At 38.9% G+C, this 24,810-nt stretch overlaps 2 protein-coding genes across 2 annotated transcripts in view; both read right to left on the reverse strand.

The window, feature by feature from the left end:
* Positions 1-24,810, reverse strand: part of LOC139938812 (uncharacterized) — a 44,783-nt gene that overhangs the window by 6,843 nt on the left and 13,130 nt on the right. The window contains exons 6-24 of the mRNA XM_071934450.1: positions 19,587-19,697; positions 19,150-19,269; positions 18,280-18,399; positions 17,573-17,692; positions 16,723-16,839; positions 14,355-14,468; positions 13,674-13,790; positions 12,531-12,647; positions 11,552-11,668; positions 10,536-10,664; positions 8,890-9,009; positions 8,258-8,374; positions 7,766-7,882; positions 6,048-6,167; positions 5,401-5,517; positions 4,909-5,025; positions 2,400-2,528; positions 1,408-1,527; positions 823-948 (exon numbers count right to left, since the gene is read on the reverse strand). Of these exons, the coding sequence (XP_071790551.1) occupies positions 823-948; positions 1,408-1,527; positions 2,400-2,528; positions 4,909-5,025; positions 5,401-5,517; positions 6,048-6,167; positions 7,766-7,882; positions 8,258-8,374; positions 8,890-9,009; positions 10,536-10,664; positions 11,552-11,668; positions 12,531-12,647; positions 13,674-13,790; positions 14,355-14,468; positions 16,723-16,839; positions 17,573-17,692; positions 18,280-18,399; positions 19,150-19,269; positions 19,587-19,697 (2,265 nt within the window). The remainder of the gene's footprint in view (positions 1-822; positions 949-1,407; positions 1,528-2,399; positions 2,529-4,908; positions 5,026-5,400; positions 5,518-6,047; positions 6,168-7,765; positions 7,883-8,257; positions 8,375-8,889; positions 9,010-10,535; positions 10,665-11,551; positions 11,669-12,530; positions 12,648-13,673; positions 13,791-14,354; positions 14,469-16,722; positions 16,840-17,572; positions 17,693-18,279; positions 18,400-19,149; positions 19,270-19,586; positions 19,698-24,810) is intronic.
* LOC139938811 (uncharacterized) lies at positions 22,662-24,726 on the reverse strand. Its single transcript, XM_071934449.1, has 5 exons — positions 24,674-24,726; positions 24,282-24,413; positions 23,886-24,026; positions 23,127-23,258; positions 22,662-22,899 (listed from the first exon to the last, which is right to left on the reverse strand). Exons 1-5 carry the CDS (start codon positions 24,708-24,710, stop codon positions 22,688-22,690), a joined length of 654 nt encoding a protein of 217 aa, XP_071790550.1. The 5' UTR covers positions 24,711-24,726; the 3' UTR covers positions 22,662-22,687.

The following is a 24,810-nucleotide window of genomic DNA, read 5'->3' on the forward strand; positions in this document are numbered from 1 at the left end:
GAAATACATAACTTTAAAAAGTACATTGAAATCGATTAGATGCACGTATTACGTGAACTTGAGAATAGGTGTAGTTGCTGGGTCACGTTATCACTAAGTACCAAAAACGAAAAATTATTGTTTTTAGTGTTGCACAATATATATACATGTACATATAATAAATACACCTAAATAATTGGCTAGACTTATTGCATAATTTGAAGAAAAACACTTGTTAAACGTATAGCGACAAACACAACAACAACTGATGGGTTCTTATGTGGCAAAATTGATGCAGCATTCCGAGGTTAAGCAGACATTGGTAAACTAGAACAAAAACCAACGTTCCACAACATATTTGAGATTTGTTATTCACGGATGAAAACTATTATTGTTATTATTATTTTATATAGCCATTTCAACGATACATAACAACAAAAAAATACTGCGAGATGGGCTAGGAGAAACAAAAAAAATTAATTACTGTCGTCCATAGACCTGCCTCCCCACATATCTGGTTGCAAAACAACTCATACAACGAAGAATACAAAATGTTTATATGAGTTTATGAAAAAAAAGATAGGTCAATAATAAAAACATGTTCATGTACATCAAAGGTTGAACAACAAAGTATTGAATAACGTAAGAGTAAAACATGTTTTAATAGTGTAAAACTGAGAAATGAGAAAAAGAAAATTGTGATGTGAAATTAAAAATGCAGTAAGGCACCTCAATGAAACACACAGTAGAATGCAAACTAATACAAAATTAACCAATAGAAAAAAATAAACATTTAATTACATAATTAATTGTGTATAAGACACTGAGGTATAAAGATTTTACCTGGTGCGATTTCGCAGTTCATTCCGGTGTATCCAAGTGGGCATATACAAACTGACTGGCTAACACTTTGCTCCATACACGTTGCTCCGTTCAGGCATGGGTTGACGCTAAAATGACACGGTGTCACTGAAAAAAGAAAGTCAAGACAACTTTCCTTCAAAAACCCCCACTATGTCACCTTGTAAAAATTCATCCAAGCAGCTGTACTATTCTTATATGAATTCGTGAGCTAGCTTTAATTTGATTCATTCCGACGCTAGGTGGCAGCAGATTATATTTTAATATAGTGATTTCTAACTGTTTAATCGTTCGGGCATGCAATTGGTTTTCACCTGCTAGTTTTTCGGTGCGATATAAAACACGCTAAACGGCCGCTATACGATAATAGAGTGAGAAATTACCCCTTTCTCAAGAGCTACGTTACTTCAGAGTGAGCCGTTTCTCACAATGTTTTATTTTATCACCAGCTCTCCATTGCTCGTTAGTAAAATTTTTTGATAACAATTTTTGTAAATAACATACCAATAGTGTCCAGTGCCTTTAAAAAACCCGAATACTATACTAAATTAATACACCTTTAATTACCTTGATCACAAAAGTCACCGAAGTATTCACCAGCGCAGATGCACAATACCGTTGTCTCATCCAACTCGAGACAAGTGGCTCCATTTCGGCATGGGTTAACGCTCACATCGCACGGAGGGACTGTCAGAAAGGGACGGCTCATTAATTCATATATTATCGAACGTAAAATGTCACATGACAAAATATTATTTTTTACTTGATATAATATTTCTTATCCATCAAACGAATGCAATAATTATTTCTTGAAAAGAGAATTTTTTTCCATCTGCAGCCGATTTCACGAAACTTTACGCAACTGCGTAAGTCCACTTGCGCAACGACTATGGCGCAACTTACGCCATAACGCAACGTTGCGCAAGTGGACTTACGCAGTTGCGTGAAGTTTCGTGAAATCGGCTTCTGTAACTTCAGGTAGACAGTGCCATGTGAAACAAAAAGCACAACATGAGCTCGGTTTTACCTTGAAACGATGGTACTTAGCTTTATCTAAAGGGCTTCGAATGAAATTGCTGATTGTTTTTTTTTAATTTATTTGGAGAGAGGGGGTACTTTACAAGAGGGGACTAATGTTTTAGAGTCAGTGGCGTTAACTATTTTGGACATTTTTACCTGGGGTAGGGTCAAGTGGGGGCAGGGAAAAAGGGGGCTTTTTAGAACCATTAATTTGCGCGTTTGTTTACTCTTACTGGGAGACAAGAGTTGGGCAAGGGTTGTTATGGGATGAGGGCAGGTGAAACAACTGGTTAGAGTAGAAATAGGGAGACTGACCATGCCACTTATTATATATCGGGCATGGTACTTTGCCCTATCAAAACCAAATGATGTAACATTCCTTAAAATCAAACCCGATTTTATAATTTCTTTTCTCGAGAGACTTCTACATGGTGGGTTAGAAAACGAAAAGGAAGAAAGGGGAATTCAGATGTGAATTTTCTGATTCTACTCAGACTCTACATTTTCTCTTATTCGGTGCGTCTGATGTATTTTAGTACCTGGCGGGTCTATCTGACAGTGAACTCCGGAGTAGCCATCGATGCAGACACATAGTGCAGTCACGTCGTCCATTGAGAGGCAACCGGCTCCATTCAGGCAGGGGTCAACGCTCTCGTGACATGGGTGAACTGAAATGAACAGAAAACACTGAGTACAACTGTACTGTAACGTCGTGTTTAATTTTGGAGCAATGTGGCTATGGCTATGCGGCTAGATTCCGCGCTTCAGCATGCATTGTAGTAGAAACAGTGATGTAGCCGTAGCCAGTAGCAGCCAATTAGGGATAACGGCTTTGGACCAAAATGCGAAAGAGTGTCTTCGGCCAGCTGCACCATACAAAAAAAAAAAAAAAAATTTAAAATCATGCAATGCAACAAAGTCGTAATCTCAAGTCTTAGACACAAAGGGGTAAGAACTGGATGAGAAGGTATAGTTTAGCCCTGATGGTCTACGTGGTGTACGTGTATGATGGAAAGCGCATAATTATGGTTTATAATACATGTAGATGCAATTTCCTTGTTAACAAAGTTACTTTTATCAGTCTCATTTCAAAAGAAAATTCGTTTAAAATTCTTAATTATTATTAATTATTTACTGTGATTACAAGTAACAAAATATGTCTGATCTTTGTAAGGATCGTATGATGAAGGTGGAATCAACGGAGCTTTTGAAGTGTCCGACACAGTTAATATAACGAAATTAAGGCTTTCAAATTTAGTCTCGTCTACCACATAAGTGTATCTTAGACAGGCAACATTTCGAAATAGGTGATGAAAAATGTTATTTTTGGATATAAAATTACAAAACAGATGACATTTCTGAAGTGCCGTTCTTTCTGAGACGTTTCATTTCCTAACAACCTGTATCGTATGATATCCATAAGCAACAACCCAACACCTAATATTATACCATATCCTTCACCACATGTATCCCCTGATTTCCCATACAAAAGGAAAAAGTACAGATTTTCACCATATTAAAACAGACATTTAAAATTAACAACGGGATGGTCATAAGGTTATTTTCCTATCCATATAAATAAATTTAGATTTGATTACTGATGTTCAATAAGATTAATGAGGGACAAGAGAGCTATTATAAACGTTATTAAAGGTCAATTGAATAACATTTTTTAGCTGTTGCAAACAACTTACAACCAAATGGACCGATGGTAAAAATGCCAAAAATAGTTAATGCCCTAACGTTTCGACCCTAGCAGAGTCTTTCTCGAAGGCAAAAAAGACTCTGCTAGGGTCGAAACGTCCGGCCATTAACTATTTTTTGCATTTATAGTAAAAGTAGTTATTATTATTAAACAATTAAAATTTTGCCAATATAAAACCGCTACCCATGTTATAGTATGGTTTCAAGATGCTCCTGTTGGATTAGTAGCAAACAGAGTAACATCGCCTACCGAATGCGTTATAACCAAACGATACATAACCGTGATAGCGCCCTCGGACAGAGATTAGGTTTTTTTTTGACGGATTTTCACGACAATAGGTTTGCCTTTGCAGAATACGGAACCTGTCTTTGCATACAGACAGATTCGGTTTGTACATTAATTATTACACACTCCAATATTTGCCAAAGAATTTCTAATACAGCCGTCGATTTCACAACAACTCTTCTTACTTAAGATTAAACTTAGGATTTTTAGTACGAGTGATAAGTTCCATAGCTATACACGATAGGACGCACTGAATCCATATGAAGTCAAGATAGGATTAATCCATGCGTTACGAGTGATCGGCTGCTGGAACATTTGCTTGAGGCGGTGTTTTACGGGATAAGGGTGTTATTCACAATCAGATGATAGGTTTGAAATTAAAAACCCTTTGCACCAACTGACCTGGTGGGTCTACCTCACAGTGTACCCCACTGTAACCATTGAAACACACGCATGTAGCAATGACGTCATCAGAAGTGTAACACAGTGCACCGTTCACACATGGGTTGACTTGCTCCTTGCAAGGATGGTCTGGGAGAAACGCAAGTTAACCGTTTAAACTCTAAACAGGGCCCGATTTCATAGAGATGCTAAGCACACAAATTTGCTTAGCACGGAATTTCTTCCTTGATAAAAACAGGATTCCCAACCAAATTTCCATTTGTTCCAAATTGCTTGTTGTTGTTTGGTTGGAAGTTTGGTTGGTAATCCGCTTTAAAATAGGTAAACATTTCATGCTAAGCAAATTTGTGTGCTTAGCAGCTCTATGAAATTGGGCCCAGGACAGCACAGCTTTCTTCGAATTATGTATACTTGGAGCTTGGGTGGAAAAAAGGTGGCACACGATTGACAGGAATGCAGAAGGGGCATTTGGTGTTGTATCCAAATCCGTCTGTTTTTGCGGATTTGAATTTTCTGGTTCAAAAAGTCATTAAACACCGGACTCTGCTTTGCATAGGCTTACGAGCTACAGTAATGTTCACTTGTGAATCATCCTTAGTTTTATTACCGAAACTATGATAACTCTAAAAAATAACAATTCTTTAATTATCACTGACCTCTTTCACAGTTTACCCCTACGAATCCATCGGCACAACTGCATGCAGCCGTTGAATTAACCACTGAGCACGTTGCTCCGTTCCGACACGGATCGATACTTTGATGACACGGGGCAACTGCCAAAATTCAAAAACAAAAACAAAACAGCCAGGTTTGAAAATTCTTCTGTTACACGAACCCCTGGAACTCTCTGCCACATCACACAAAATTTATCACGACTGAGACATGAGTTTAAATCCCTGCTGAAACCGCGTCTTTTCCATAACCCATGTTTGCTTCTGTTGCTTTTGTGTTTATGCTTCCTTTTGTTAAATTTTGTATATTATTCTGTATTTTGTATTGATTTTTCTTGTTTTAACATAGAAAATAGCTCTTCCGAAACTCTCGTGTGGGCACTATATAGAGTTTGTGTGATATTATCATTATTAGTACAATTTAACCCTGAGATTTGAAAGATTACATTTATATGAAAGAGAAAATGATAACTGTACCTCTCTCGCAGAAATCTCCAACGAAGTCTGACGTGCACTGACACATTGCTGCAGAGTCTACAACTGAGCAAGCGCCGTTATTCAAACACGGGTTGATGGTCTCGTGGCACGGGGGTACTGTTTAAACGTCAATTTTGAGTGTTTGTTAAAATAGCAGTAACATCATGTAGCACGAATTCCTTTTAAACATCATCAATGCGAATCATCTTGTTAAACACAAGTTATAAAAATATAGTAGGCCTACATGAAAACATAATATTTTCAACAGCCAAGCACTATCATGGTAACACAAAGCTAAACACAACAATTAATTCACCAAAAATAGGAATACTAAACCTTTTAACTTCGTTTTGGTAGACTACTGATTATGAAGTTCATACTAGATGCTTTTTTAATGTGAAATATTTTCCTCTGAAAGGCAGTCGTATTTGAGAAAACTGTTTGTTAAACCTTAAACAAAAACAGCAACAACAGAACTCGGTCATTACAAACAAATCAAGAAAAACAACCCAAGTTTGTGTAAGCATGCGTGAATGTAATAAGCATATATTTAATTAGAAGGCTACTAATGAATACATATGAAATGCTTTGAATACACTCTCTAAAAGGTAAATTTTATCAAAATATAAAAGTTAACGAGTATTTACCTATTTCACATCTTATTCCGCTGTAGTCATTGACGCAAACACACAAAGCCGTGACGTCATCAATGGAGAAGCAACTGGCGCCATTCAAGCAAGGGTTGACCGACTCTTGACAAGGTTGTACTTTAAACAGGAGATATCAAAATTGCAGATGAATACAAAAGTAACAGAAAGGAACTACAATACTCAACAAGGATGTCACTCAGAGCATAATGTGATTTGAAACAGTTCCGTTGCGCTGACGTCCAATTAATGGACCGTTCCGGCTTTCCACTATTAGCTCCGCCCACCGCACACGTGAGCAAGAAACGTGTACAGACGAACACTCCCAATGACATTCTGCACGATTCCGCCGCGCGTGCCAAATATACGCGCACGCATGACCGAGTTTGTCCGACCACAATCATTGCTGAGATTGGTCAAATGGCTGAACGCGCAGTTTGATTGATAGGCCGGATCGGTCCATTAAGCAAGACGATGCGGCCGCCATTTTGGATTGTAAAGGGTGCAACTCACCAACAATGCACAAATACTACAAAAACAAAACAAAAAACGCACAAGATTTTTGTTTAAAGGTCTCACAGCTTTTTACTTATTTATTGACCCTGTAGCTTTTAATTTCTCCTCAATTTGATATAGGGAGTCCAATGGTCCTTCGAGTTATTCTCACTCCTCTCGGTCAATAGGACAATTTGTTTAAGGCCCATGTCATCCAAAATATCAAAAAGTCAAACCCCTGATCACAACTGGGCACATGTTTACACTGTAAACACTGCTCAAACACATCTTACACCGGTGTGGTAGGAGATTCTGCCCCCACCCCTCATATGACTAAACTGTTGACACGCTTCTTCTGGTGGCGCCCTCTTTTGAACCATTCTCCTTTAGCGCATGTTAATTTCCCATACGGGGATAGAATCTCTGGCGGACAAATTTCCCTTAAGACACCGGAATGAGTTTCAAAATTACCCAAAACATGCATTCTCGCTACGTGCAGTTTCTGTTAAATAATATGTGGATATTTAAGTAAATATTTGTCGATGATCATTGAACCAGCTGATATGATCATTTACACCCCACAAACTTTCTGGTCAGAGTTGACCTGGATTTTAAGGTCTCATCTGTCTCAAAATCTGTGTCAAAATTACCAAAAACTCAGTGTCAAACTGACGCAGAATCCCCCTTTTAACCGGTTTCTTGGACAGCTTGACCATATATGGGCCAGGCCTGATGGGTCCTGGCATCCAGGTCAACTTTGACTCAGGAATTTTGAGAGTGTTCATTCGCTTCATGATAAAAACAGGATTCCCAACCAAATTTCCATTTGTTCCAAACTGCTTGTTGTTGTTTGGTTGGAAGTTTGGTTGGTAATCCGCTTTAAAATAGGTAAACAATTCATGCTAAGCAAATTTGTGTGCTGAGCAGCTCTATGAAATTGGGCCCAGGACAGCATAGCTTTCTTCGAATTATGTATACTTGGAGCTTGGGTGGAAAAAAGGTGGCACACGATTGACAGGAATGCAGAAGGGGCATTTGGTGTTGTATCCAAATCCGTCTGTTTTTGCAGATTTGAATTTTCTGGTTCAAAAAGTCATTAAACACCGGCCTCTGCTTTGCATAGGCTTACGAGCTACAGCAATGTTCACTTATGAATCATCCTTAGTTTTATTACCGAAACTATGATAACTCTAAAAAATAACAATTCTTTAATTATCACTGACCTCTTTCACAGTTTACCCCTACGAATCCATCGGCACAACTGCATGCAGCCGTTGAATTAACCACTGAGCATGTTGCTCCGTTCCGACACGGATCGATACTTTGATGACACGGGGCAACTGCCAAAATTCAAAAACAAAAACAAAACAGCCAGGTTTGAAAATTCTTCTGTTACACGAACCCCTGGAACTCTCTGCCACATCACACAAAATTTACAACGACTGAGACATGAGTTTAAATCCCTGCTGAAACCGCGTCTTTTCCATAACCCATGTTTGCTTCTGTTGCTTTTGTGTTTATGCTTCCGTTTGTTAAATTTTGTACATTATTCTGTATTTTGTATTGATGTTTCTTGTTTTAACATAGAAAATAGCTCTTCCGAAACTCTCGTGTGGGCACTATAAAGAGTTTGTGTGATATTATCATTATTAGTACAACTTAACCCTGAGATTTAAAATAAAACATTTATATGAAAGAGAAAATGATAACTGTACCTCTCTCGCAGAAATCTCCAACGAAGTCTGACGTGCACTGACACATTGCTGCAGAGTCTACAACTGAGCAAGCGCCGTTATTCAAACATGGGTTGACGGTCTCGTGGCACGGGGGAACTGTTTAAACACCAATTTAGATTGTTTGTTAAAATAGCAGCAGTACGCATGTAGCCAAAATTCATCTTAAACATTATCAATGCGATTCACTTTAAAAAATAAAGTAGGCCTACATGAAACAATTATATTTTCAACAGCCAAGAACTATCATGGTAACACAAAGCTAAACACAATAATTAATTCACAAAAATAGGAATACTAAACTTTTTAACTTCATTTTGGTTGACTACTGATTATGAAGTTCATACTAGATGCTTGTTTAATGTGAAATATTTCCCTCTGAAAGGCAGTCGTATTTGAGAAAACTGTTTGTTAAACCTTAAACAAAAACAGCAACAACAGAACTCGGTCAATACAAACAAATCAAGAAAAACAACCCAAGTTTGTGTAAGCATGCGTGAATGTAATAAGCATATATTTAATTAGAAGGTTACTAATGAATACATATGAAATGCTTTGAATACACTCTCTAAAAGGTAAATTTTATCAAAATATAAAAGTTAACGAGTGTTTACCTATTTCACATCTTATTCCGCTGTAGTCATTGACGCAAACACACAAAGCCGTGACGTCATCAATGGAGAAGCAACTGGCGCCATTCAAGCAAGGGTTGACCGACTCTTGACAAGGTTGTACTTTAAACAGGAGATATCAAAATTGCAGATGAATACAAAAGTAACAGAAAGGAACTACAATACTCAACAAGGATGTCACTCAGAGCATAATGTGATTTGAAACAGTTCCGTTGCGCTGACGTCCAATTAATGGACCGTTCCGGCTTTCCACTATTAGCTCCGCCCACCGCACACGTGAGCAAGAAACGTGTACGGACGAACACTCCCAATGACATTCTGCACGATTCCGCCGCGCGTGCCAAATATACGCGCACGCATGACCGAGTTTGTCCGACCACAATCATTGCTGAGATTGGTCAAATGGCTGAACGCGCAGTTTGATTGATAGGCCGGATCGGTCCATTAAGCAAGACGATGCGGCCGCCATTTTGGATTGTAAAGGGTGCAACTCACCAACAGTGCACAAATGCTACAAAAACAAAACAAAAAACGCACAAGATTTTTGTTTAAAGGTCTCACAGCTTTTTACTTATTTATTGACCCTGTAGCTTTTAATTTCTCCTCAATTTGATATAGGGAGTCCAATGGTCCTTCGAGTTATTCTCACTCCTCTCGGTCAATAGGACAATTTGTTTAAGGCCCATGTCATCCAAAATATCAAAAAGTCAAACCCCTGATCAACTGGGCACATGTTTCCACTGTAAACACTGCTCAAACACATCTTACACCGGTGTGGTAGGAGATTCTGCCCCCCACCCCTCATATGACTAAACTGTTGACACGCTTCTTCTGGTGGCGCCCTCTTTTGAACCATTCTCCTTTAGCGCATGTTAATTTCCCATACGGGGATAGAATCTCTGGCGGACAAATTTCCCTTAAGACACCGGAATGAGTTTCAAAAATACCCAAAACATGCATTCTCGCTTCGTGCAGTTTCTGTTAAACAATATGTGGATATTTAAGTAAATATTTGTCGATGATCATTGAACCAGCTGATATGATCATTTACACCCCACAAACTTTCTGGTCAGAGTTGACCTGATTTTAAGGTCTCATCTGTCTCAAAATCTGTGTAAAAATTACCAAAAACTCAGTGTCAAACTGACGCAGAATCCCCCTTTTAACCGGTTTCTTGGACAGCTTGACCATATATGGGCCAGGCCTGATGGGTCCTGGCATTCAGGTCAACTTTGACTCAGGAATTTTGAGAGTGTTCATTCGCTTCGTGTTAATTTCCCCCATACTTAATGAGCCCATGTTGTGCATTTCTCGAGCTACTCTATAGAGCTGTTTGCAACTATAGACCTTAATCATGATGTCTCCATCTTGGTCAGGTTCCTTGTATCGAAAAACAATAACAAATGCTAATAATCGTTTTGCAAATGAGAACCAGATTTTTTTTTTTTGTCTTCCAGCCTCGGTTTGATTACATTGATTTCAATTGGAAAAGTTCAAGATGTTACTGCACCATTATAAAAGCTCTACACCATGTACTAGTTCCCATTACCAGGTTGTGCCACTCTAAAAGTGGTTTCTAGAGCTATTTGTGACTATAACCGGATTTTTGTTCCAATTCACCGACTGACCTGATGGGTCTAGCTCACAATATTCCCCTCTATAGCCATCAACACATAAGCACGTCGCATTGACGTCATCCATGGTAACACACACAGCACCATTCATACACGGGTTAACTTGCTCCTTGCAAGGGTGGTCTGAGAAAAGGGAAATTAACTTTTAACTCTCCTGTGTATAAAATATTATTTTTTGTTTTTACTCTTTACCGATGCGTGTTAATAGCACGCGTGCTCGGTACTTTCCCGACATTTGTAAAACAACATCACAGGCATTTTACTCGTCTAGTATTCGAACCAAAAAACGGCCTTTGCAACTGTTGAGCAGGGTCTTACCAACTAGACCACCGAGAGTGCGCAGTAGCTACAGGCAGTTAGAATCCTATATTTTAGCAGCGGGTACCGCAGCGTTTTCCTTTGTGTGTTTTCTTGGTTCGATCCGTCCAACCTCTTTATTTCGCCAATAATGAACGTTGTTATTAGGTAATGCCAATTAAAGATGTAAACTCAATGGTGACGTCATCCCTAGAAACACTTAAAGCAATTGAATGGTGCATTGCAAGGTGGTCTGTGAAAAGGCCAACCATAGTTTAAACTTTCCTCGATACCTCTCGTGGGTTTGGTAAAATGAGCTTTCAAAGTTAGGTCCGGAATAACACAAGGTTGGAACACAGAAGGGTGCGGGATATATGTATACAGGGTTGGGGCTAAAGTCAACTTAGATTTTTCCAGAAGACGATCAGAGCATACTGATCGAAACGTCGAGTTGAAACCAACGGTTCTTTTCAGAACCACCCCAACTCATTAGAGATATTCGTTACATGGTGTTAATACCTCAGAACCACCCTAACTCATTAGAGATAGTCATTACATAGTGTTACCGCAAACCTTTCTATATCAACTTAGAATGCGGACCTCATGTTAGTAGGGGCTGCTTAAACGCTAGACACTTTTATACTAGACACTTTTATACAAACATCCTTTAAAATTTACATTTGCGAGGTTTGAAATGCAATGTTCACACTCACCTCTTGCACATGTTGAACCCAAGAAACCCTCTGCGCACAAACACACAGCAGCTGCATTAACCTCCATACAAGTCGCTCCGTTCAGACATGGATTAAGACTCTCGTGGCATGCGGGTACTGCAAAGGTACAGTTTTTTAATGTACACAATATTTACTTTTTAGAAGTATGTTTTATACTAAAATTGTTGTGGTGTTGCAGTAGGAGTTGAAGCTGCTAGGCGGCATCGGACTTACTACCCCTTAAATCCATTGTTTTTAAAGAAATGTTGGCACGCTCAGAAAAAAATGAACAGTGAACAACTTTTATAATGCACAGTTTTACATTGACAGCATGGCGTCATGGGTTGGACAAGTTAAGCTTGGGCATGTAGTTGCTGAACGCCATATTTTAGTAGGAGCTGTTCGGTTGCAAAACACTTTTCCATTAAAGTCACCTGGAAGTGGTATTTTTTTCAAAATAAAGCTTTTGTCACTAATAAATGTGTTTTGATGAGTGGAATGTGAATAAACAGTTAACCAAGGTTTTAAAAAATCGGTTCTTTTTTTATTTAGAGTAGACCCCGACCCGAGAGGGCGCTGTTCGTGACGTCAATCGAGGCAGACGTTGCCTGTAATGCGTATATTAAACACAATTGGAAAGTACATGTACGTGAGATTGTACGTTTCAAAAAGAAAATAATAATAATAATAAATTCCGGCAATGCCGACCAGGTGTGTTGCTGCTGAATGCAGAAAAACACTTTTTGAAATTTACCAACTCACGACTTGGACGTACATGTACTTTGTACGTTTGTTCACTATACGCATTGCAGGCAAAGTCTGCCTCGATTGACGTCACAAAAGGGGTAGGCGGAGTCAGCCCCACAAACAACTTTATATACTAAAAAAAGTTGTTTTATTGTTCGTAAGCATATAAATAAAATCTATTTCCAGGTGCCTTTAACATCCTACGAGGGTTTTAAAGCGTGTTTAAACTCACAGCTTGTGCATGTTGCACCCACGAATCCCTCTGCGCACTGGCAGACAGCAGCTGCATTAACCTCCGTACAAGTCGCTCCGTTCAGACATGGGTTGAGGCTCTCGTGGCAAGCGTATACTGCGGAGGTACATTTTTACATATATATTATGACTACAGTATTGACTGTTCAAAAGTATATCCTAAAGATGTTAACTACAATTGTTCATGTGCACACCCCCAGTGTGACTAAGGTAAACCAATTTAGAACGTTTCTTGGCAAGGTTTGTTTGATCTGTCCATTCATTCTTCATGTATTTGAAGTGCAACCATGACGTCATCCGTTGACACAAGGCTTAGTAACAGGCCATATGACCTTTGTTGTCAATAAGCGTGACCTTGTACATTATTGGGCTTTTCTCTACAGGGCACATACTGCACTGGTCATAAAAGTGGAAAGTTTACATTTGGTGTCATACATAATTCCAAGAGTTATAAAAGTAACAGTCCAACAAGTTTGGAAAATTGTCAACAAATAGACAATCTCCATAAAATATAAGCTGTTATGATTTCTTCCATTGAGCTGTGTACAAATCGTGTCTGCAGAAAGTCCAGGCTTGGTGGCTCCTTTGTAGACATGTGATGTCACAAGTCACATCGTCTATACACAAGTTTACTTCCTTCTATATTAAAGGTGATTCTAGTCTTAGTTTGTTTCTTCTTCTTAGTTTACGAGCCTTAAAGGAAAGGTACACGTTTGATAATTACTCAAAACAAACAAATAATCATTAACTTAAAAACTGACTTGGTAGCAAGCATTGGAGAGCTGTTGATAGTATAAAACATTGTGAGAAACGGCCCCCTCTGAAGTAGCATATAGATTTTGAGAAAGAGATAATTTCTCACTAAAATAATAAAAGACTTCTAGTCACAAGTCTTTTATTCCAATCTGAAAGCACACAAATTTGTCCAACATGGGTGTTTTTTCTCTCATCGTTTTCTTGCAACTTCGATTACCAATTTAGCTCACAGGTTTGTTATTTTATGCTTATGTTGGGATACCCCAAGTGAGAAGACTTGTCTTTGACAATGACCAAAACGAGTATCTTCCACTTAAAACACTATTGAAAAGTCTCTTCTTATTCACATTCTGTTTTTATGACTTACCTCCATCGCAGTTTACACCTACAAACCCTTCAGCACACTGGCAGACCGCGGCTGAGTTAACCTCCATACAAGTCGCTCCGTTCAGACACGGATTCAAACTATCTTGGCACACGGGTACTGGAGACAAGAATATCGAGAAAATAATCATAGATGGGTCGTATTCTCAAAAATATTCATTTTTACAGAACCATACTCAAAAAGACTTTCTCTTAAAGCCATTGGACACTTTTGGTACAGAGAAAAAACAAAAGTTCACAGATTTACAAATAAATTACAGGGTTTACTGTTATACTTAGGGTTTTACTACATATAGAATCATGTTGATTAATTTGTGATAGGTGTTTGCATCAGGTTTTTAATATACTTAATTCCAGAATTCGAGGAATTGAAAGAAACAATAAGTATAAACACTTAGCAAATCTCACGGGTTCTCCGAATATCTCTGGGAACCTTTGGTACCATCTCAAATTGGTCTCCTTGAACCATCCACTGCGGCCGTTGCTTGCCTCTTAAGTAACATGTAACGGTTGCTTCGTGTGCCAATGTCAAATATCACCGATAAGGTTTTAAAGGCAGTGAACACTCTTGGTTATTAATACTCAAAATGTTTATTAGCATAAAACGATAATAGTGTCTTTAAAGCAAGATATTATTTCGAAAACGAAGAAAAAGCCAACTCACCCAATTCACAAGTAAACCCGTAGAATCCGTTGATGCACGCACACTTCGCAGTCACGCCATCAGTGGAGAAACAACTGCCACCATTGATGCACGGGTTAACTTGACATGGTACAACTACAACACAAACATGTGAAATATACTTGTAGATTACCTTCATTCATCCATTCATTGTGTAACAATATCTGTGTTTATACCCGCCAACTGAGGGCGCTGTTTACAGTGTGATTAAAACATGGCTTCTCATAAATAGTTCTCTGCTATGAGTCTCTACTTTAGACATAACCCCAGCTTGGTCAAAGAAGAACCCCTGATCTTTAAACACATTGCAATGGGTGACTTTTGGGACACTAGGTGGCAGCAGACTTACCATGTAAATCCATTGTTCTCGGTTTGCGCACACTCAGAACAATGAAGACAATAGAAGTTTGCCTGATAAATCTGTTGCCAACTAGCGTTCAAAAGCCTCCCATCGTCCACGATTCAGTTTTATTGACATTATGGGCATTTTCGAAACCACGGCTTAAAATCGACCTCCAGCTGAGGCTCTATCCGCGTGTTTATAGCCCGGTACCAAAAGTGCACATTTTCAAAGTTACAAACGTTGGTTTCGAAAAGGGACTGTCTGAATATCTCTGTTCAACGAGCCAAGCACAACTCTTAGCCATGAACACGCCTTCCTATGACTTTAGTGACGTGATTCCCCAATACAGGCTAGTATAATTAAAAACCATATGATAACTGTCGTGTTTACCATCATGCAATGAATAGATTGTGCTAATCATCGATAACAAAAACAAACTTTAACAAAACATAATGCAGAAGATGACTTTTAACAATAGCATGCAAGCAAGAACATCAAGACTCGACAACCCCTCCCCAACCAAAACAGTCACCAATAGTTTGTGCAAAGAAAAAAGAGAACATTAATTTTGAAGGATGAAAGTTGGAAATCAAGAAGGGACGATACTTCTCCGAGTCCATGATGCTCATGTTTGATAAAAGACAGACAAATCTCAAAAGTGTAAAAACTAACTACCAATTATTTCCCATTCATCCTGAAGTACAGTTGCACGAATGGTTAATGTGAAGCTTTTTTAAAACGCTAGGTGGCAGCAAACTTACCAGGTAAATCTATTGTTCTTTGAAATGTGAGCATGCTCAGAACTACGTAAACAATTGACCTGGTAAGTCCGCTGCCACCTAGCCACAAAAGACTCCCATTATGGTACTAATAGGAAAAGTCATGCAACCAAGAAAGCCAAGAAGGTTATACTGACTCAGAAACGGGTCAGGCTCTAAGTGACCCGGATCAGGGTAAAATGACGGTTTTAGAGTGCACACCACAATCTTGCAGCATGCAACACATGTGTATAGTGCCTTTTGCTGTGGACTAACGTGGCGTCAGTACATCATGCCTAATACCTGAGAGGTCTATTTCACATAGTGCCCCAACGTATCCAAGAACACAACCACAGATCATCGTCTCGTTTTCAGCGGAATAACATGTACCCCCGTTCTGACATGGGGTCTCTTCTTCCATATCACAATCACTTTCTGAAGAATTATACACACCTGTGGTGGGAACGTCGTGTCCTGTTATTTGCACTTCTTATTGTCCGAGCAAGCGGTAAATATATGGGTTAAGGTTTTTATTTGTTTTTTTAAGTAAAAACCACAAAGGAAACTGAGCTGGTAGATTTTAGGTAATTTGGTTTTCGAACAAAGACGCACCGACTGGAGTGGATTCGTATTGAGGTGCCGGTGTGGCAGGTTGTGTGCCCCGGAGATTCGGTCCTCTCATATGACAAACTGTGTACAAACCTCTTCTGATAGCGCCCTCTTTTGAATCAAACTCCTCCAGTCCATGTTAATTTCCCCAAATGGGGGACGGACCGAATCACCGGCGATAGAATTCCCTGGGACATCGGCACTCTACCAACTGAGCTATCCAGCCGTACGTGGCGGTCTCCCTACTTGTCAATATCTTACTATTGAATTTAATAAATATGCCTATACTGCCATGTATTTTTATGTTTGATATGTTACGTTCATTTATTTACTGGTTCTTTTAGAAATTCATTCCATATTCTGCGGCAGTGGCGTTAAGGCCCATTTTAAATGAGGGTGGCAAACGAGACTAAGACTAACATTGTTTTTGTTTGTCATTATTTATTTGTATTTTTATTTGTATTTATTTTTTATGTTGATGTTTGTTTTGTTTTGGTGTTTTTCTTTTACAGGGAAGGGGGGGGGGGTTGGATCCCCAAACAATTTGTTTCAAACCAATCAGTTATTAAGTTGTGTCAATCCAAAAGGGGTGGACAAGGGTTCTGATCGGGAGGGGGGGGGGGTACCTCCTTATACTTACCAGCTTGTTGCTGGCAAGTTGTGCCAGTGAAGTCCACGGTACACTCGCAACTGAATGTCAAACCTGTATCCGTACATGTCCCATCGTTCAGGCATGGTTGAGGATCACAAGGGTCATCTAGGATGAGAAAAAATAATAAGACAGCATTGGTTAAAAGTGAGTGATGAAATTTTCTTTGACGGTAGATACATGACGGCGCTGTCAAATTCAGAATTCTGATCGGGGACAATCCAACACTGTTGACATGAGATTGAAATCAAACCGTACAGTGTTATTATTATCTGTGTCATTAAGGTTCGCATTTTTGTCAGGTTGACATGGGTATAGTTTATGTAAAAAATAGTACCAGAAGAACCAATTGACAATTATGTCAACAAGTAGTTTTTTATATGCGAGACTGCGAGGATATTAATTTTCAAAATCCAATTTTTGTCAAAATATTGGGTTGAAAACGACCTCAGTTAAACAAACTTTTAACAATTGGTAATTACTCAAAATAATTCTTAGCACAAAAATGTACTTGGTAACGAGCAATCGAGAGTTGCTGGTAAAGAGAAAGAGATTATTTCTTATTTCAATATTGCAAGGCTTCGGGCCTGAATTTTTTAAATTTTTTTTGGCATCTGAAAGCACACAGAATTATGCAAAAATTGTGTTTTTCTTTCAACATTCGCTTGAAACTTCGATGACCAATTTGAGTCAAAATGTTCACATATTGGTTTGTTTATGCATATGTTGGGATACAACAAGTGAGAATATACTGGTCTTCAACAATTACCAAAGGTGTCCGGTGCCTTTAACCAGTTTCTTCTCATGTTGTTATAGTAATTATCACAGGAAAAAACTGTACCTCTTTCGCAGTTAGCACCGATAAATCCCTGTAGACATCCACATGAGTAGCTGAGACCACCAGCCCCAACGATACAGGCACCGCCATTCAGGCAAGGGCTGCTGTTGCATGGTGTTAAGACTGAAGACCAAAAGAGTGAAACGTCAACTGTTTAAGGGCCGTTATGGCACTGGAACGGCTAAGTGGTTGAAGTTACTAAATTAAATGTATACTACACTTCACGTAAACTAATCCAATACACTTATCATTAAGAGTGGGTTTTGTAACCACCTTTAAAACATGTTTAAATAATAGACATGTTATTGACACCAGGGCCCAATTTCATGGCTCTGCTTACCGGAAGTAGGGAATTCTGTGCTTACGGAAAGCGTATTTCACGGGTTAACGGCGAATTTGGGCTTCTGCGCGTGCGTACTCCACGTTACTAGGCATTCTACGCTTACAAGGCTAGCGCAGAAATTCGGCGCTTGCATGTGAGCGGGGAATCGTGATCGTAAGCGCAGAATTCGGGGGTAAGCAGAGCCATGAAATTGGGCCCTGCTCATGGTTGGTAGGATTCAAGCACACACTTACACACACACACACAAATCTAAACATGATTAGGTTATACATACAAACCAAGTGTGTATCAAAACTTATGCTAAGAAATTTGTTGAAAATCTAAACACTATTTTTAGTGTTGATTTGAGTTAAGGTGAACGTCTTACGTGTCTGGCAGTTATCACCAGCATATCCAGTCGAACATCTACAGTTGTAACTGATACCGTCATTACCGATGAAACAGTCCCCACCATTTAGACACGGGTTGCTGCCACATGGTGTTACAACTGAAGACAAAGAGAGTGAAACGTCAAAGATGATTGGATGTATTCATGATTCATGTTTTACTTAGATATTTAGATAAATATTGTTTGTAAGTAATAATAATTAATGCCTCAACTTATTGTATAATTTTTTTTGTTTTTTTCTAAAGTGATTATCCTTGGTGGAAACAAATGTTGTTGAATTGAATTGAAATTGAATTGAATAATTGTACATTTGTGTTCGGAATAAATAAATTTTTACATGTTTGAAGGAATGTGGACTTTAGATTGCAAGACTTCAGCAATCTAGCTCTCAAAGAGTCCCTAAAAATCTCCCATCATGGTGAAAATTTGATGAATCAATAATATCTTGCTGTGTTAATGAGATGTGGTTCATTTTCTTGGCGTTCAAATTAAAAGTTCCAGCAGTGTTAGCCCTTTGATAGGTCTTTATTATGCAAAGTGAGGACACTTTTTCTAAGTCTTGTGACGTCATATGCCAGGGATTTATGTTGATTTCATTCGATTATCGTTTCATTGACTTTGTAGTAGTGTTCATCGCAGCATTGTTGTACTGGTAGGAGATTTTAAAGAAGGTTTTCAGATAAAAAACATTAATTTTGCCCGAATCTACCACAGCTTGTACTTTCCCTTGTGCATGATTCCTTGCTCTCTTGCAATAAAGGAATATCAATTTAGTTTAATATTTTCCGGGGTTAACATGAAAACTCTTTACAGTTTTAGTTAGCTGTTTTCCTCCCGTAGACAACTCACCTGTATCACAATTGAGTCCCGTGTAATTTTCAGAACATACACAGAAATATGTATTATCGTCATTACGGTTGTAGCAATTCCCGCCATTTTGACACGGTCCGAGGTCGCAAGGTTTCACTTCTACATTAACAAAAACACAATGAACAAGAAAACGATAAAATGTAACTATCATTTCTATTCGAGTTAAAATTTTGTAGTGCAGAGTCCCCCCAGGAAAATTGCACTGTACATGTAGACAGCACTAATAGAGTGCGCCACCAAGAGTGTTGCTAGGAAAGGTGAAGGGTTTAAAAACGCTATTGGTATGCACCTTTTAAGACATATGCATTTTGTGGATCATCTCATGCCATGCAGTGAGCCTGAATAAAAAATTTAGTACATGTAGACAGATATTAAATATTAACGCAACGGTTATCACATTCATGTCTGCTTCTTACTTATTTCGCATCTGGCTCCATTGTGAAGGGTGTCACATGTACATACGTAGGAGTTTGATGTCGTCGTGCATACTCCGTTATTCAAGCAAGGTGAGGAGAGGCAGAAATCATCTGAAAGAATAAGATTCAAGTTAATTTTTGCTTTTTATCAATATACACCGGTGTCTTTTAGCACTGTACACGAGGTACTTACCCGAGTTCTTTGAAAGAACATCACAGGCATATTACCCAGTTGGAATTCGAACCCACGACCCTTGCAATTCTAGAGCAGTGTCTTACCAACTAGACTACCGAGGTTGCCCGGTAGCTACATGTAGGGGCAGTTCGAATCCTATGTTTTAGCAGCAGGTACTGCAAAAGATTCTCAAGATATATTAAAAAGGAATCTAATCTCCGAAACAAAAGATAACTACTTTTGAGAATCACCTTTCAGTACTTCAGGTTCATATGCAACCCTATCACACCAAGGCATCATGGCTGTTCGAATCTGTTTGCCTCAATTTTTGTTTACACACATCACCATTGTGAAACTTTGGAACGCTAGGTGGCAGCAGACATTGAAATCTGAGCATGCGCACCTTTCCGAACACATGTCAACGTATAATTTTGCTATCACCTAGCGGCCATTAACTATTAACTTATGCAACTAAAACGTGCACTAAACCACCCGACACCTCTACATATTTGGAGCACTGAAACATGCAAACGCAGTATAAATAGTGGTAAAGCCACATGCACAAACTCCTAACATAGGTATACAAAATGTCAACATTATTTAAAGTGCACGCTTCATGATATCGTGTTATCCAATGTACATGTTAATCGAGCAATCTCGACATACTTAACTTAAGATGTGGATTACAAAGCTGACTTATAGTTAAAGGCAGTCACGTTATTTGGATAAATTGTATCCTGGTAAATTTGAGCTACATAATGATCATCTTTCAAACATGAAATGGTTAAAATTATAATTAATATTGGACATAATATTTAGGTTTTATACTTGAATCACTGTGCTTCATTTATACATAACAACGTTGCAAGCCTACTTGTGGTAACACTATTTTGTTATATCTACACATTTCTACTGCACCTTTCAGAAACCGAGAAATGTGATGTTTCGTTTGGTGAGGTGTAAAATTATAGTCAACCGGTTGTGCTCTGTCTGGTGAGCTGCGGTGTGCCATGTGCAGTGAGTCTGACTTTAAGTTTCTGTACGTGGTTGTGGTTCTATTTCACGTAACATGAAACGATTAAAGTAGAGTGCGCCACCAAGAGTGTTCAGGAATGAAAGCTTAAGGGTTTAAAAAAGCTATTGGCATGCACCTCTCAAGACACATGCATTTTGTGGATCATCTCATGCCATGCAGTGTCTGACTAAAAAAGTTTGTATACCTGGCTGTGGTTCTATTTCACACAGCATCCCCGAGTATTCATCTACACACACGCAGATAGTTGTCATGTTTCCCATAGGAAAACAGATGCCGCCATTTTGACATGGGTTGAGGTCATCCTCACAACCAGTTACTGACGAAGCAAAAATCTGATTTTTAAATTCCATTTTAAATGGCCAGAAAACATTAGATGCAATATTGGCCCGTACAATTATGTATAGTAGGTCATTTTCTTACCTCTCACAATGGAAACAATCCATTACCAGTATAACAAATTCGTTAAGAAAATAGGACATTAATAATGCAAACGTTTTTGTAAATAAAAGTAAATGACTTATTAAAAACAACATGCATTATGCAGGTATGATATTTGGTTCTTGTAAAAAGTAGGAATATTTGATTAAGTAAAAGGCTGACCTGTATGTACACATGGTGCAAGCTTTAGAAGACTTTTCAAAATTAAATTAATTTAAAGGCAAAAACAAAATCGGAAATCAAACAAAAGTAGACGAATAACATGCCTGTTTACAAGTACGCTGCGAGAAACATAATAACATTTCGAAAGAAAGCCGCAAAAGGAAGAACTGGGTTCAATAGTTAAACGCATGACGTGTTGGTGTCAGATTGACTGCCGCAGCATTTTAGTTTTTCAAAACACACAGAATAGTAACGCAATGCTCTTTTAGACTTCCATACAAAACAGCGATATAAACTTTTTATGTACACTATATTGGTAAAGCGAGCTGGTTATCACGTAGGAGTCGTCTAAAACATGACGAAGAATTCTGGTCATAGACATACTGCCATTCATAAAGCGGCAATCATGTTGAGAGTGCAATATTACAGGGAATAAAAATAGAGTGCGCCACCAAGAGTCTTCCAGGAAATGTGGAAGACTAAAAAAACTTATAATTATGACATAGATCAGGACATGTGGAATAAAAGGAACACATCTTGTCATGCAGTGAGTCTGAATAAAAGTTTCTATACCTGGCTGTGGCTCTATTTCGCACAACATCCCCGAGTATCCATCCACACATACGCAAATAGTCGTCAGGTTTCCAGAAGGAAAACAAATGCCGCCATTTTGACATGGGTTCAGGTCATCCTCACATCCCGTTACTGAGAAATACAGCAATAACCATCATGACTGAATGCCATTTCACAAACAGATTTTCATACAAACCAAATACCACCTTGATGGAATACTATTTATTAAGTTACTTGTACTCACTCTTCTAATATGAATGCTATCAAATATCATATCATGCAATTGAATTACAATGAGTTTATTAGGGCAAACAAGATCACATCTGCTGCCGCAAGACATGCTGCACCTATTTTATTAACGGGGAAACGAACAATAATAAAGCCGAAGACTCCACCACGGTTGTGATCGCCATAGAGCCGATGTTGAAGCTATAAATTATCATTTGACTTTTCAAACAACATTGACAGTCAACTCCACAAACGAAATATCACCTTCTTGAAACAATATAACTTTTCTAACATGAATGCTGTCCCGTTGATATGACAGCATTCAAAAGTCATTTACATTAACAGGGGCCAATAATAATATTATAGATCGCACATAAACTTCAATCAACCATGCTGCAACTGTGTTATTAAAGCATAACGGGGATTCGAAACAGAACAAGCCGAAGAAAGACTCCACCACCGAAGGTCGCCATAGAGCAGATGTAGAGGTTACACATGATGGTCAAGCAATAAAATGGGTAAACGTTTTGGACCAGAACATGGCATGCAGTGAATCGGTTTCAATATACCTGGTAGTGGTTCTATTTCACAAGTCATTCCCATAAATCCATCCACACATACGCAGGTAGTCGTCAGGTTTCCAGAAGGAAAACAGAGGCCGCCATTTTGACATGGGTTTAGATCGTCCTCACAACCGGTTACTGAAGAATACGGGGAAAGGTATTTGTTTTTATTTGATACACAATCAGTAAATATAGTTAAGCTGTAACTTTAATTTTTTTAAAGAGTAAGCCGAAGAAAGACTCTACCACCACCATTGGGGGATTAGGTCGACAACAAGCCCAAGACGTTACACACGATCATCAAACCAGATGCGTATAAACGTTTGGAACAGAACATGCCATGCATATCTTATGTGTTTCTATACCTGGCTGTGGTTCTATTTCACATGTCATTCCTGAGTATCCAGCCACACATACGCAGATAGTCGTCAGGTTTCCAGAAGGAAAACAAATGCCGCCATTTTGACATGGATTGAAATCGCCTTCACAACCTGTTACTAAAGAACACAGACAAGAAGTATTTGTTTCAATTTGATACATAACCAGTGCACGTAGTTAAGCTGCAACTGTATTTTAAACAATTGTGAGGATTCGAGCAAGAGTAAGCCGAAGAAAGGCTCTACCACCACCATTGGGGGATGAGATCGACAACAAGGCCGAGAGGTTACATACGATGATAGAGTCATATGCGTAAACATTTGGACCACAACATGCCATGCAGCGAATCTGTTTCTATACCTGGCTGTGGTTCTATTTCACATAACATCCCCGAGTATCCATTCACACATACGCAGATAGTCGTCAGGTTTACGGAAGGAAAACAAATGCCGCCGTTTTGACATGGGTTGAGATCGTCATCACAACCGGTTGCTGAAGAATACGGGCAAGAATAAAGTATCTGTTTTTAATTTGATACAGAACCAGTAGGCACACAGTTAAGCTGTAACTGTATTTGTAAGCAATTATGGGGATTCGAACCAGACATGAGTAAGCCTAATAAAAGACTCCACCACCACCACTGGGGGCTGATGTCGACAACCGGGCCAATGTAGAGGTTTCACATAATCATCAAACCATGCGTAAACGTTTGGACCAGAACATGCCATGCATATCTGTTTATGTACCTGGTAGTGGTTCTACATTCTGCATTTCACAAAACATTCCTGAGTATCCATCCACACATACGCAGATAGTCGTTAGGTTTCCAGACGGAAAACAGACGCCGCCATTTTGACATGGGTTGAGATTATCCTCACAACCGGTTGCTGAAGAATACGGGCAAGAATAACGTATTTGTTTTTAATTTAATACACCATCAGTTAACATGTTTAAGCTGCAACTTATTTTTAAGCGATAATGGGGATTCGGAAAAGAGTATAGCCGAAGAAAGACACCACCACCACCATTTTGAGATGAGATCGACAACATGGCCAATGTATAAGAGGTTACACAAAGTGATCAAACCATAATGCGTAAACGTTAGGAACAGAACATGCCACGGAGTGAATCTGTTTCTGTACCTGGCTGTGGTTCTATTCCACACGTCATTCCTGAGTATCCATCCACACATACGCAGATAGTCGTCAGGTTTCCAGATGGAAAACAAATGCCGCCATTTTGACATGGGTTGAAATCGTCTTCACAACCGGTTGCTGAAGCATACAGCCAAGAATAAAGTATCTGTTTTTAATTTGATACATATATGTAACCAGTAGGCACATAGTTAAGCTGCAACTGTATTTTTAAGCATTAACGGGGATTCGAACCAGACAAGATTAAGCCCAATTAAATACTCCACCACCACCATTGGGGGCTGATGTTGACAACCGGGCCAATGTAGAAGTTTCACATAATCATCAAACCATGCGTAAACGTTTGGACCAGAACATGCCATGCACATCTGTTTATGTACCTGGTACTGGTTCTACATTCTGCATTTCACAAAACATTCCTGAGTATCCATCCACACATACGCAGATAGTCGTCAGGTTTCCAGATGGAAAACAGATGCCGCCATTTTGACATGGGTTGAGATCGTCCTCACAACCG

Source organism: Asterias amurensis, chromosome 6 (assembly GCF_032118995.1).
Source record: "Asterias amurensis chromosome 6, ASM3211899v1".
NCBI classification, from domain to species: Eukaryota; Metazoa; Echinodermata; class Asteroidea; order Forcipulatida; family Asteriidae; genus Asterias; species Asterias amurensis.